The sequence below is a fragment of the Chrysemys picta genome, chromosome 2 (genome assembly GCF_011386835.1).
Source record: "Chrysemys picta bellii isolate R12L10 chromosome 2, ASM1138683v2, whole genome shotgun sequence".
NCBI lineage: Eukaryota > Metazoa > Chordata > Testudines > Emydidae > Chrysemys > Chrysemys picta.
The window spans coordinates 47,008,207-47,021,829 of NC_088792.1; the positions used below are offsets into that span (position 1 = coordinate 47,008,207).

The 13,623-nt window shown below is 40.9% G+C and overlaps 1 protein-coding gene across 3 annotated transcripts in view; it reads right to left on the bottom strand.

Moving 5' to 3' along the window:
• Positions 1–6,881: 6,881 nt before the first annotated feature.
• Positions 6,882–13,623, bottom strand: part of KRIT1 (KRIT1 ankyrin repeat containing) — a 53,314-nt gene continuing 46,572 nt past the window's right edge. For all 3 annotated transcript variants that reach the window (XM_005282400.5, XM_005282399.5, XM_065583074.1), the window contains 3 exons: positions 11,818–12,024; positions 11,365–11,481; positions 6,882–8,846 (listed from right to left, as the gene is read on the bottom strand). In XM_005282400.5, the coding sequence (XP_005282457.1) occupies positions 8,778–8,846; positions 11,365–11,481; positions 11,818–12,024 (393 nt within the window). In that variant the 3' untranslated portion in view covers positions 6,882–8,777. The remainder of the gene's footprint in view (positions 8,847–11,364; positions 11,482–11,817; positions 12,025–13,623) is intronic.

Below are 13,623 nucleotides of genomic sequence, written 5' to 3' on the forward strand. Positions count from 1 at the left end.
ACAGAAGTACAATATTCTCGTGAGGGCCATGTGCCACCCTCATTCCACAGGTTATGATCCCATTGAGTCACACAAATTGGACATCTAGGGAGTCTACTTGGTCATCTAGTAAATTTGGTGGAGGCCAGCACAGGCTTGTTTCCCAAATTAACTATCCAAAGGCTTTGTTGGGTCTAGCACTGAGTTACCAGGGGAGAGGCCATTGGCACCAACTTATTCAGATCCTGAGGGGGGGGTTAACCCCTGCTGTGCCCCAGGCCTGCCCCCATTTCACCCCTTCCTCCAAGCCTCTACCCCTGCCCCACTTTTTCCCGCCCCCCACCTCACCTCTTTCCACCCCCTCCCGCCTCTTCCTGACCCTGCTCTTCCTCCTATCCCCAGTGCCTCCTGCACGCGGCAGAACAGCTGATCGCAGTAGATGGGCAGCACTGGGGTGGGGTGGGTGGAGGTGCTGACCATAAAGGCTGCCAGTGGTGCTGAGCACAGGACTGGCTCCAGGGTTTTTGCCACCCCAAGCAGCGGGGAAAAAAAAAAAAGCCACGATCGCACTCGCTTTTTTTTTGCACTCCAGCGGCAACTCCACCGCGACACTTTCTTCTTCGGCGGGAATTCGGCGGCAGGTGCTTCCCTCCGAGAGGGACCCGCCGCCAAATTGCCACCGAACAGCCGACGTGCCGCCCCTTCCCCTTGGCCACCCCAAGCACCTGCCTGCTGGGCTGGTGCCTGGAGCCGGCCCTGGCTGAGCACCCAATATTTTTTTCTGTGGGTGCTAAAACGACAAAGTCGGCTCTTCCACAGCCGGACAGTGCTCCTTGCAGGGGTGTAGGAACAATTTGTATAGTGGGGGTGCTGAGGCCCATTTAGCCAAACTGTATGGAGACCACTTCAAACCAGGCGGTCACCGCTAGTTCCAGCACCTGGCTCCCTGTCGGCCGCCGCTCCTGCTTTACCCCAGAAACTCCCTTTTCAAGTCACTTCATCCCACAGCGCTCCTAGTGCTGCCTCCTGTCCCGCCCCCGCCAGCAGGCGGCGCCCAACGCTCCCTCGCCGCCCCGCCACGGACTACGGGCCACGGCTCTGCCCCTGCCACGCGTGGGGCCGTTCAGCAGCCCCCCCTCCCCGCCAACACCTGGCGCGGCCCCCAACCAGGCGGACGAGAGGCGACGCCTCGGCCCCGCTAGCACAGGCCGCGCGCGGCCTGAGGGGCGAGGAAGGGGTGGGCGGCGCGCAGCCGGGGACACACCCGCCTCCGGCGGCGGCTGCTCAGACGCGGCGTCCAGTTGCTATGACAACAGGAGAGGCGAAAGACGGTACTGCGCGGACGCGTCTAGCGCATGCGCACAGCGGCGCTGCTGAACTTCAGCCTGCAGGCCTGGGGTTCGCGGCGGGGGGAACCAAGTAGAGGCGAGCACAAAAGCGGGGAGGCGGCGGGTGCCTCCAAGGCGTCCCTCTGCCATGAGCCGCTGTATATGGGGGGGAGAGGGATTGACTCGCCACGAGGCAAAATCCAGCCACTTTTTATTGATATTTTGCAGACTTTGGGCACCTAAAAGGAGAAATCTACGTCTCAAATTACACTGCGGCGCTGGCCGTTTTGCGGGGTGAGAGCAGATACCTTTTGAAAGGGCCCCTGTATTGCCAGCCCCAGGTGAAATGAAGCAGGGAGCAAGGACAAAGCCACTTTTAGCAAAGAAAATCCTTGTGGGCTGTCTGCGCACAAACATAGAATCATAGACAATCAGGGTTGGAAGAGAGAGACCTCAGGAGGTCATCTACTCCAACCCCCTGCTCAATGCAAGACCAACACCAACTAAATCTAGGGTGACCAGATGTCCCGATTTTATAGGGACAGTCCCGATTTTTGGGTCTTTTTCTTATATAGGCTCTTATTACCCCCCACCCATCCCGATTTTTCACACTTGCTGTCTGGTCGCCCTAACTAAATCATCCCAGCCAGGCCTTTGTCAAGCCGGGCCTTAAAAACCTCTTAAGGATGGAGTTTCCACCACCTCTCTAAGTAACCCATTCCAGTGCTTCACCATCCTCTTAGTGAAATAGTTTTTCCTAATATCAAACCTAGACCACCTCCACTGCAACTTGAGACCATTGCTCCTTGTTCTGTCATCCACCACCACTGAGAACAACCTAGATCCATCCTCTTTGGAACTCCCCCTTCAGGTAGTTGAAGGCTGCTATCAAATCCCCCCTCACTCTTCTCTTCTGCAGACTAAACAACCCCAGTTCCCTCAGCCTCTCCTCGTAAATCGTGCCCCAGTCCCCTAATAATTTTTGTTGCCCACCGCTGTATCTCTCCACTTTGTCCACATCTCTTCTGTAGTGGGGGGATCAAAACTGGACGCAGTACTCCAGGTGTGGCCTCACCAGTGCGGAATAGAGAGGAATAATCACTTCCCTCAATCTGCTGGCAATGCTCCTACTAATGCAGCCCAATATGCTGTTGGCTTTCTTGGCAACGAGGGCACACTGCTGACTCATATCCAGCTTCTCATCCACTGTAATCCCCAGGTCCTTTTCTGCAGAACTGCTGCTTAGCCAGTCAGTCCCCAGCCTGTAGCAGTGCATGGGATTCTTCCTAAGTGCAGGACTCTGCACTTGTCCTTGTTGAACCTCATCAGATTTCTTTTGGCCCAATCCTCCAATTTGTCTAGGTCACTCTGGACCCTATCCCTACCCTCCAGTGTATCTACTTCTCCCCCCAGCTTAGTGTCATCTGCAAACTTGCTGATGGTGCAATTAATCCCATCATTCAGATCATTAATAAAGATGTTGAACAAAACCGATCCCAGGACCAACTCCTGGGGCACTCCGCTTGATACCGGCTGCCAACTAGACATCAAGCCATTGTTCACTACCCGATGATCCCCACAAACTAGCCAGCTTTCTATCCACCTTATAGTACATTCATCCCATCCATACTTTTTTAACTTGCTGGCAAGAATAGGGTGGGAGACCGTATCAAAAGCTTTGCTAAAGGCAAGATATAGCACATCCACCACTTTCCTCATATCCACAGAGCCAGTTATCTCATCATAAAAGACAATCAGGTTGGTCAAGCATCACTTGCCCTTGGTGAATCCATATTGACTGTTCCTGATCACCTTCACCTTAAGAGGCAATACAGGCACAGTTCAGTATTTATTTATTTTATTTTTGGGGGGTCTCTGCTGCTGCCTGATTGGTTACTTCTGGTTTCATTTGTTGTCCAGTTGTCCGATCAGTCCATAACTGTGGTGTTTGTATTTTTGAGGTTCTACTGTATGCTCTATCACAAGCAGAAGTTATCTTTCAGAAAGACATCCAATCTTGATTTCAAGGGTGAAGGCTTGACTACGTTGCAGTCAATGGAAATTTTGCCATTAACTTTAGTGAGACCAGGATTTCACTCAAAGTGTTCAAATGATGGAGAATCCACCACATCTCTTGGTAAATTGTTCTAATGGTTACAAATTTTACTCATTGTTAAAAATTTGCACCTTATTTCCAGTCTGAATTTGTCTTAGGTTCAGCTTCCAGTATTGAATATTGTCTTTGTCTGCTAGACTATAAAGAGCCTTCTACCATTAAATCTTTACTTTCTGTAGGTACTTATAGACTGTATAAGGTACATAGGTTGAGCTTCTTAAGTCTCTCAGTGTAAGGCATGTTTTCCAGACTTCAAATCATTCTTGTAACTCTTCAGAATCTTTTAAGTTTGTCTACATCCTTTTTGAAATGTGGATACAAAAACTGGCCACAGCATTCCTATAATAGTCTTACTAATGCTGTATGCAGAGGTAATACTACCACCTTATTTCTACTAGTCATTTCTGTGGTTACATATCCAAGGATTGCATTAGTCTTCCTGGCCACAGCTGTACGGATAAGGCCTTTTCCTGTAGCCATATTGTATGGTCTGAGGCATTTCTCTGAAGCCATGTTAGGAGCAGCAGCAGCCGCCATAAGCCAGGAAGCAGAAAGTCACATCGTCACATTCCATCTAAATTACATTAAAACAATGTACTATCAGGCTGTTAAGAAGGCGATTCTGTCCTAATAGTATCCATCACCACCAGATAAAGAAATAGATCTTAAGATGGTTAAAGAAAACTTTGTTTGATGGCATTCTGTCTGGCAAGAAATCACTTAAGTTGTGGTTGTGAAATCCCTACTTCTTTATTGTTTATTGTTTTGCCTTTATGGTCCCTACTTCTCTATTGTTTACTTGTATGGTCTCTGTCTGGTTCTTTAATTTTGCTAGGTGTAAATCAATTAAGGTGTGGGGTATGATTGGTTAAAAATTTGTTTTATAAAATGTTAGGATTGTTTAGAAAGTTGTTTAGTAAAATGATTGGTTATGGTATAGCTAAGCAGAACTCAAGTTTCACTATATAAACCGTGGCCCAAAAGGAAGTTCTCTGGAACCAACTCCAGGACACAGCCCCAAGATCAGAGCTACCAGACCTCAACACTCTGCTAATGACACCATGCAGAAGCTGGAGTTCCCCAGCTGACCTGATCCTGACTGGCCACCAAAAAAAGTTCATCTGCCTTATTGGGAGGGGTGAGCATTGTATGTTTTGTGTGCATTCTGTTTTGGTGATTGTTAATAAATAGAGGTTAATTAGGATATTACTGTGTAAGGCTCTTTAACTGGTAAAAGACTCCACAAACCCAGAGTATAAGGTTATGCCCTGAGCCCTAGGAACAGGGTAAGGGTGGGTGTCCCTAGAGTGTGTGAGTAACAGAGAATTTTGTGCAGGTAACACAGCATTGTAGTTGGAATTCATGTTCAGTTGGTTATCCATCATGACCCCTAGAGTCCTTTGCAGTCACTGCTTTCCAGGATACAATTCCCCATCCTGTAAGTGTAATCATCATTTTTTGTTCCGAGATGCATGATCTTGCATTTGACGGTATTAAAATATGTGGTGTTTGAATAAGCCCAGTTTACTATGTGATTAATTACTCTCTGTATCTGACCTCTCATTATTTACCTCTCCACTAATCTGATTCATCTGCAAACTTTACCAATAATTATATATTTCTTCCAGATCATTGATAAAGATATTGGATATCATTATTATTTATTATATGTACATATTACCATAGTGCCTAGGAGACCTACTCATGGACCAGGACTCCTCTGTGTTGTACAAATACAGAACAGAAAGATGTTTTTTGCCTGAAACAGCTTACAATCTAAGTATAAAATGAGGCACAACAGATAAGATATAGATAGAAGGGGGAGCATGAGGAAACAATGAGACAGTACTGGCCAGCATGATAAGCAGTGGTCACTGCACACTAGCAATCTGATCAGAGGCAAGCATCGATAGCTTGACAGTGAATGAGAGATGATAGGTAGGGTGGGGATTCGCTGTAAGGGACCTTAAAAGTTAATACAAACAGCTTATATTTGATGCGATGCAGACAGGAAGCCAGTGGAACAATTCAAAGAGAAGGGTAACATGGTCAAAGCAATGGGCTAGAAAAGTGATCTTTGCAGCAGCATTCTGACTGGACATGAGAGAAGCAAGATTACACATTTGTCAAGGCTAGAGAGAAGGATGTTGCAGTAACTGAGATGCAAGATGGTGAGAGTTTTGACAAGAGTTTTAGCTGCATGCATGGATGGAGTGGGGTCCCGCAGAGATCAGTTCTGGGTCCCGTTCTGTTCAGTATCTTCATCAATGATTTAGATAAGGCATAGAGAGTACACTTATAACATTTGTAGATGATACCAAGCTGGGAGGGGTTGCAAGTGTTTTGGAGGATAGGATTAAAATTCAAAATGATCTGGACAAACTGGAGAAATGGTCTGAAGTACATAGATGAAATTCAGTAAGGACAAATGCAAAATACTCCACTAAGGAAGGAACAATCATCGCACACATACAAAATGGAAAATGACTGCCTAGCAAGGAGTACTGCACAAAGGGAACTGGGGGTCATAGTGGATCACAAGCTAAATATGAGCCAACAGTGTAACACTGTTGAGAAAAAAAAAAAAAAAAAAAAAAAAAGCGCAAACATAATTCTGGGATGTATTAGCAGGAGTGCTGTAAGCAAGACACGAGAAGTAATTCTTCCACTCTACCCCATGCTGATTAGGTCTCAGCTGGAGTATTTTGTCCAGTGCTGGGTGCCATATTTCAGGAAAGATGTGGACAAATTGGAAAAAATCTAGACGAGAGCAACAAAAATGATTAAAGGTCTAGAAAACATGACCTATGAGGGAAGATTGAAAAAATTGGGTTTATTTAGTCTGGAGAAGAGAAGACGGAGGGTATGATAACAGTTCTCAAGTACATAAAAAGTTGTTACAAGGAGGAAGGAAAAAAATTGTTCTCCTTAGCCTCTAAGGATAGGACAAGAAGCAATGGGCTTAAATTGCAGCAAGGGTGGTTTAGGTTGGACATTAGGAAAAACTTCCTGTCAGGGTGGTTAAGCACTGGAATAAATTGCTCAGGGAGGTTGTGGAATCTCCATCATTGGAGATTTTTAAGAGCAGGTTAGACAAACACCTGTCAGGAATGGTCTAGATAATATTTAGTCCTCCATGAGTGCAGGGGACTGGACTAGATGACTTCTCACTGTCCCTTCCAGTCCTATGATTCTATGATAGGAAATAGCATATAACTGCTATTCTGTTTATATAGTTACGCTGTATTACAGATGACCAGAGGGAGGCTCCCAAACAACTTATGAATACGAGAAATAGTAGCAGAATCTCGTTCTCTGAAAATAGCATGTGTTGTGTTAAGTTACTCAATATTTATTTAGAAAGAAAAATGCATCTTTCATATTGGCTGGGATATTTAAAAGGCCAAAATTGCAAACAAGCAATTTATTAGATAGAAATAATAAATAATATATAGCAGTAAGGTTTATTAATTTTATTGTTAAATACGCAACTATGACACTTATTTGTATATACAGTTTGTAACATTATACACTTCTAGTTTTCTAACAAGTGCTTGTTATAAAAGAAGATATTCTGATATTAAAGCCAAGTGATAGCTGTGCATTAATTTAGCCTCTGCTGTACTATTCACTTCTGATAAAAGGCAATACAATCAATCTAGGAAGATTTACAATTAACTGCATGCCAATGAAGCTCACATAGTTTAGGTATGTCTTTAAAGAAAATTCTATAGTACAGATTTTTTCCTGCATGCATTTTAAAAAATTGCCCACAGAGTACTTTATAATTTGTTAAAATGTACTGATTTGGGGATTCAGAGAAGTTTGAATGCAAAGATGAAAGTACTGCAAAGTGCTACAGTGCCTGGCATTGAATTGTTTAACTTTCATCTTAGAGGCAAGTGCAAATATTTAACTTTACCACAAAATACTGCACATGGTTTTAGCCACACAATTCTCATTAAAGTCAGTGAGAGCTGAAGTTAAAACCCTACAGCACCCCCTTGAAAGTTCAGAGGTTAGTATAACAGGATAGTAGTTTGTGGTATAAAGATATATTTCAGACTCCATTTGATGATTTAAAATGTTCATACGATACTGTTCATAAAAATAAACCTAATTAATATACAATAGGAAGATTAAAATATGTAGCAGTTTTACTTTAATTACTGTCATGTTAAGCAAATGTACATTTGCTTGTTTAGGGCACATTCTGACAGCATCAAAGGCTGTCAGAATCTGTCCCTAAGTCTCTTTAAAATTATACAGTTTCCAGACTTCATAATATTTGAAAAGAAAACAATTATTCCATCATATTATATTAACAAGATCATATTAGAGCCTCCTCCTGCTCCCACTGACACTAATGAGAGCAAAATTGATTCCTTAGTAAACAGCTCTATGGATGTCCAGTTTCTATCTCTACACTGTAAATCCCCAATCCTGCAAATCTTCCACTCTATGGAGTCCCAACAAAGTCATGTAAAACATGATCACAAAAACTCAATTAATGGAAACAACTCAAGTCCCTACTGCACAAAGTATTACTCAGTCAAACCTGTTGCAATCCAGTAATTAAACTTAATATAAATTTGTTGGAATCCAGTAATTATTACATAAGCAGTAATTATGTAAACAGGGTATTGTATTGCAAAGTAATTATCCACTAGTTTCAAAACAAACATTTAATCTGATCCTGAAAAGATTTAAAAATGTATTTCCTGATAGCTGTTCTGAGGCAGTATTCTAAAATAATACTGGTACATAAAAAAAAATTTAAACTTGAAATTAAATCAAGTTCTAACTATAAAATGTATTGAACATCAAATTAAAAACACACAGGGAAACTGACAGGATCATTCACGGGACCCTTCTAATTGAAGCGGAGAAGGATTTTACTCAATATATCTGGGAATACCTTTGGAAGTCTCTTAAGAGAGCAGGTTGCCTATTAAAGGTTGTTATTTGTACAGGTTTCACTGAATTCTACAGTATCACAAGTAGATTAATAACAGATATATTAGGGATTGGGTTAAGGCACTTTGAATCCTCCATAATCTGTTAGGAACAAGAGCACACTTTATTTTACATTTTAATCTCAATATCTTTCTTCTTGTGGTTTAGCTAAAAAATTAGAATAGCTTATATTGAAGAAAATCTCTTTATAAAAATAGATATGTTATATACTTTTTAAAAAAATAACCCATGCAGCTTCTGTACAAAATCTATACAAATTTCACAACATATTTCATTCTGAGAAACTTTCATGCACATGAAAGGCTTCTATTTTAATTAAAACAAAATTACTTCTGTTTAATCACAAAACACTGTTGCATAATCACTGTCCATCGCTGTCACTCATTTCGTTCAGTAGACATTAACTGGCTGTTTAATTTCATCAGCAGTTTTACAACAAGACCTGCCTACATATAGGGAGGGAAATGAAAAAGTTATATCAAGGATTTCCAGTTGTCATATAAAACCCCCACAGCCTACTTAAATATACAGGTTTCAGATATACAGTAAACAAATTTATTCACCTCTGTTGTTAACACTTTAGATGATTAAAATTGAATTTTAGAAATCCAGTTCACTTGCAACTATTTATGCTGTTTGTCTTTTATTTATCTCAGTGAAAAGAAAATCACCTTTACTTTAGTTCTTTTCACTTTCAGTCTTTTTTGCTTTCAGGTTCTCAATGGGGCAGTGTTTGAGTTGCAAACAAAGTACAGAGAAATATTTTAAAAACAGCAATTTATACTGGGATTTAAAATTAACATAGAAACATTTGTATTGCTATTATGTTTTGCAAAGAGCTGTTTTTTCTGGATCAAGTGTGACTTCTAGTCACCTTCTAATATTATCAGTATAAGTTTTCTCAAGATTAGTGGCACCAGCCTGAATACCACAGTAGGTTGGTGTGACTGCAACAACAAATTATTTTATAGCATAGATATATCATTTTAGGTAATGAGAGAGAAAAAGAACTGTAATTATTCCTAAACCTCAATCTTTCTCTTGTATCTCAAGAGGCACTTATTTTCAAGTACTGCATCAACCTTTTTCTCCTCCCCATAATATTAGATATGCAAAGGGCTGAAGCATGTAAGACACCAAAATATGTAATTTCCTCACAAAATTCTCTAACATAGCTGTATGCGGTCAAGCAAGTATTCCTAAACTGACTCCAGTCAAAGCGTTACTCAATAACAGCACTATAGCACAGAGTTAATTTATTCCATCAATTGCTACATAGTAACTTTGTAACATTGCTTTCAAATCTCTTTATTTCACCTATCCCCAAACTCTGCTACTTTTACTAATGCAATTACCAGCTCTCGTGATTTTATTGTGGGTCTCATGGTACTTAATATTTTTCTTAAAACCACAACTCTTGGATTCATTTGATTAGGTGAGATACTAAGTTTAAAACTTTCATTTTAAATTTTTTTCTAACCCTCATAGTTGCAGAGAAACGTTAGATAACATGAACCCTAAAGGCTCAAATACCAGAAAGTAAATAAGAATCACCCAAATTTCTCATCATAAAATAATCTCATGATTTTTAATTCAAACATGATTTAGGGGGGCTGACACATGATGGATGAATACTTATAGAATCATAGAAATGTAGGGCTGGAGAGGCCTCAAGAAGTCATTAAGTCCAGCCTTCTGTGCTGAGGTAGGCCCTAGTAAACCTAGACCCTCCCTGGCAGGTGTTTATCCAATCTGTTCTTAAAAACCTCCAACAATGGGGATTCCAAACCTAACCTTGGAAGCCTATTCCAGTGGTTTACTGTCTTTATAGTTAGACATTTTTTTCTAATATCTAACCTAAATTTCCCTTGCTGCAGATTAAGGCAATGAATTCTTGTCTTACTTTCAATGGACATGGAAAACAATTTATAACAGTCCTCTTTATAACAGACTTCAAATGTGTTAAGCGCTGGTATTAGGTCCCTCCTTCAAACTTCTTTTCTCAAGACTAAACATGCCCAGTTTTTTTAACCTCTGTTCACAAGTCAGGTTTTCTAAACCTTTTATCATTTTTGTGGCTCTCCTCTGGACTCTCTCCAACTTGTCCACATCTTTCCTAAACTGTGGTGCCCAGAACTGGACACAGTACTCCAGCTGAGGCCTCACGAGTGCCAAGTAGAGCAGGACAATTGCCTTAGATATGATACTCCTGTTAATACACTCCAAAATGATATTAGCCTTTTTTGCAACTGCACTACACTGTTGACTGTCATTCAGTTTGTGATCCACTATAGCCACCAGACATTTTACAAGTTAGCAGATTTACCATCACTGCTATGAACTTGATCTATAGACTTTGAAAGCACTTTTATATGATTCCTTTAAGCATTTAATAACTCTCCTTTTTTCTTTTTATTAATAAACCTTTATTTTTTAATTACTAAAGGATTGGCTACAAGCTGGTATTTGGTAAGATCTAAAGTATATATATTGACCTGGGGGAGTGACTGATCCTTTTGGATTAGACAAATCTTACGTATGATGAATCTAGTTTTCAGTAACCTCTCATCATAAAGACCAGATGTCTGGGAGGTGATAGGGGGTGGATTACCTAAGGGAAATGTGTTTTGGCTTCTTGTTAATCCAAGTAGAGATACAGGAGCTCACTTTTGTTACTGGCTTGGTGAACTCTAAAGTTAGAATAACCACCAGTTTTGGGGCATGACTGCTCTGTTTTTTTAATCAGTCTGTCCTTAATGTGGCATTCTCAGATGTGACTGATACCAGGCACAGTCACATCATAAATGCTTACTTTGCTTAAGAGCCATAGATGAGGGACTTTGTGAAAGACTTTCTTAAAGTCCAAGTACACTATATCCACTGAATAAGCCTTACCATGTTTGTTGACTCCCTCTAGAATTCTAATAGAGCTGCAGTATTTAACTACATTTTTTCAATGCTTACCTGTTTGGTATGCACTATGAAGCTCATTTTGTTTTCCAGACTATGGATTTGAAAACAAGTATCTGCATCTCCTAACTGCCACATAAAGCAACCATACTTTAGACTGATGAGCAAACCCTGCAGTGAAAAGTACAAAATGTTAAGAATATTTTCTGAACTATAATGTGAACCTTCCCCACTTTGTCTAAATAAGGTTCTGGTATGCAGTTAAGGGTACAGCATATACAATACGGAATTTTAAATAATCATCTGCCATAATACTAGGATTTCAATTTCCAAGAATTTAAAGCTGAAATTCCATATTTTTGAAGTTTTTAAACTTCACATATTGATTGTAAATGCATACAAGATTTTAATTCAATGCTCAGATGTGAAATAAATCACCAGCACTTAGTAAACTCCCCATGCTATTAACTTCTATGTAAACTGCCAGTAAAAACTGCTAACCCTCACCTTGGTTTCCATATTGAGGAGATGCAGTCCTTTTACATTTACTCCTACGTAGACTCTGATGACTTTATGACTGCTTGAACTTGCCTTGGTGAATACCTGTCCTGTGAAAAAAGCAGCTCCATAGGTAGGAATTTCCCAGCAATTCTGCAAGAACATGCGTTGCAGGTGATGCATCTCTTTACTTATACCTTCACTAGAGCTGAGACTCTAGAATTAAAAGAGCAAATAAGTGACAAAAGAAACTGTTTTAACAATGCACATTCTTCAAATAGGGCAAAGTGGGAACTGGTTTTCTTGAAGGGCTTTTTCTGACAATCATCCTGAAATGATGCCACACCTGGAATAACAGCCTAATAGCAGTGTGATGGGATGTATCAAGCATTTGATGCTCCCTGTTGGGAGGCCCTGCAGCCTTCGTGCACCCCATCTGAAGAAAGTGTCCTTCTTGGGGAAAAGAGCAGTGAGTCCAGACCTAAGAGTGCACAAAGAGGTCACCCAGGATCAGCTGCTGGTGGAACCAATGAGAAAAAAAAAAAACATGATTCTGGGATGCAACAACAGGTGTGTTGTGATCAAGACACGAGAAGTCATTCTTCCGCTCTACTCTGCGCTGGTTAGGCCTCAACTGGAGTATTGTGTCCAGTTCTGGGCACCGCATTTCAAGAAAGATGTGGAGAAATTGGAGAGGGTCCAGAGAAGAGCAACAAGAATGATTAAAGGTCTTGAGAAATGACCTATGAAGGAAGGCTGAAAGAATTGGGTTTGTTTAGTTTGGAAAAGAGAAGACTGAGAGGGGACAAGATAGCAGTTTTCAGGTATCTAAAAGGGTGTCATAAAGAGGAGGGGGAAAACTTGTTCACCTTAGCCTCTAAGGACAGAACAAGAAGCAATGGGCTTAAACTGCAGCAAGGGAGGTTTAGGTTGGACATTAGGAAAAAGTTCCTAATTGTCAGGGTGGTTAAACACTGGAATAAACTGCCTAGGGAGGTTGTGGAATCTCCATCTCTGGAGATATTTAAGAGTAGGTTAGATAAATGTCTATCCAGGATGGTCTAGAAGACAGTATTTGGTCCTGCCATGAGGGCAGGGGACTGGACTCGATGACCTCTCGAGGTCCCTTCCAGTCCTAGAATCTATGAATTGGTCCTCCAGCAGTGAGAAGGGCTGGGAGCAGGTAGAATCCAATCAGGGCCCGTCAGGGAAGGAAAAAAGGACTGGCCATTTCCTCTAAGGTGCAGTTCTGGGTGAACCTAGGAAAAAAAGGAGGAATGATCTCCCCTGTCTTAATTCAAAAGCTCGGCCTGATCAGGGACCTAACTCTGACTACACCTTTTGATTGAGTCAGCAAAAGACTAGTTTGTTTTACTTTGTGTAATTTAAAGCCCAGATGGCCATCTTGAGTTAGTTATCAATTGACTTTGGTAAAATTAAAAGGAACTCACTTCATGAGATGTGCCCTCGTTCAGATGAACCCATGACAAACAGTCTCAATTTGTCAAAAATTCAGAACTGTTTTTTTTTTTTTAAAGCGTTGAAAACATTTCTATTAGGTTTCACAAACTTACACTCTTTTGACTTATACTTTATGCCTAAACTAAATTGACAGTGCCCCTTAAACACAGTTAGCTGGCTGGCATCAAAGTAAAAAAACAGATTATGACTTCAGTGACACAATTTACTGACAAACAAATCAACTTTTAATTTTATAATCGGAAAAAATGTTCAGACAGCTCAATGCTAAGATATGTTGTTTCAAGGTACAGTATATTTTATTTGAATATAAAAAAAATGGACTACTGAATCAGT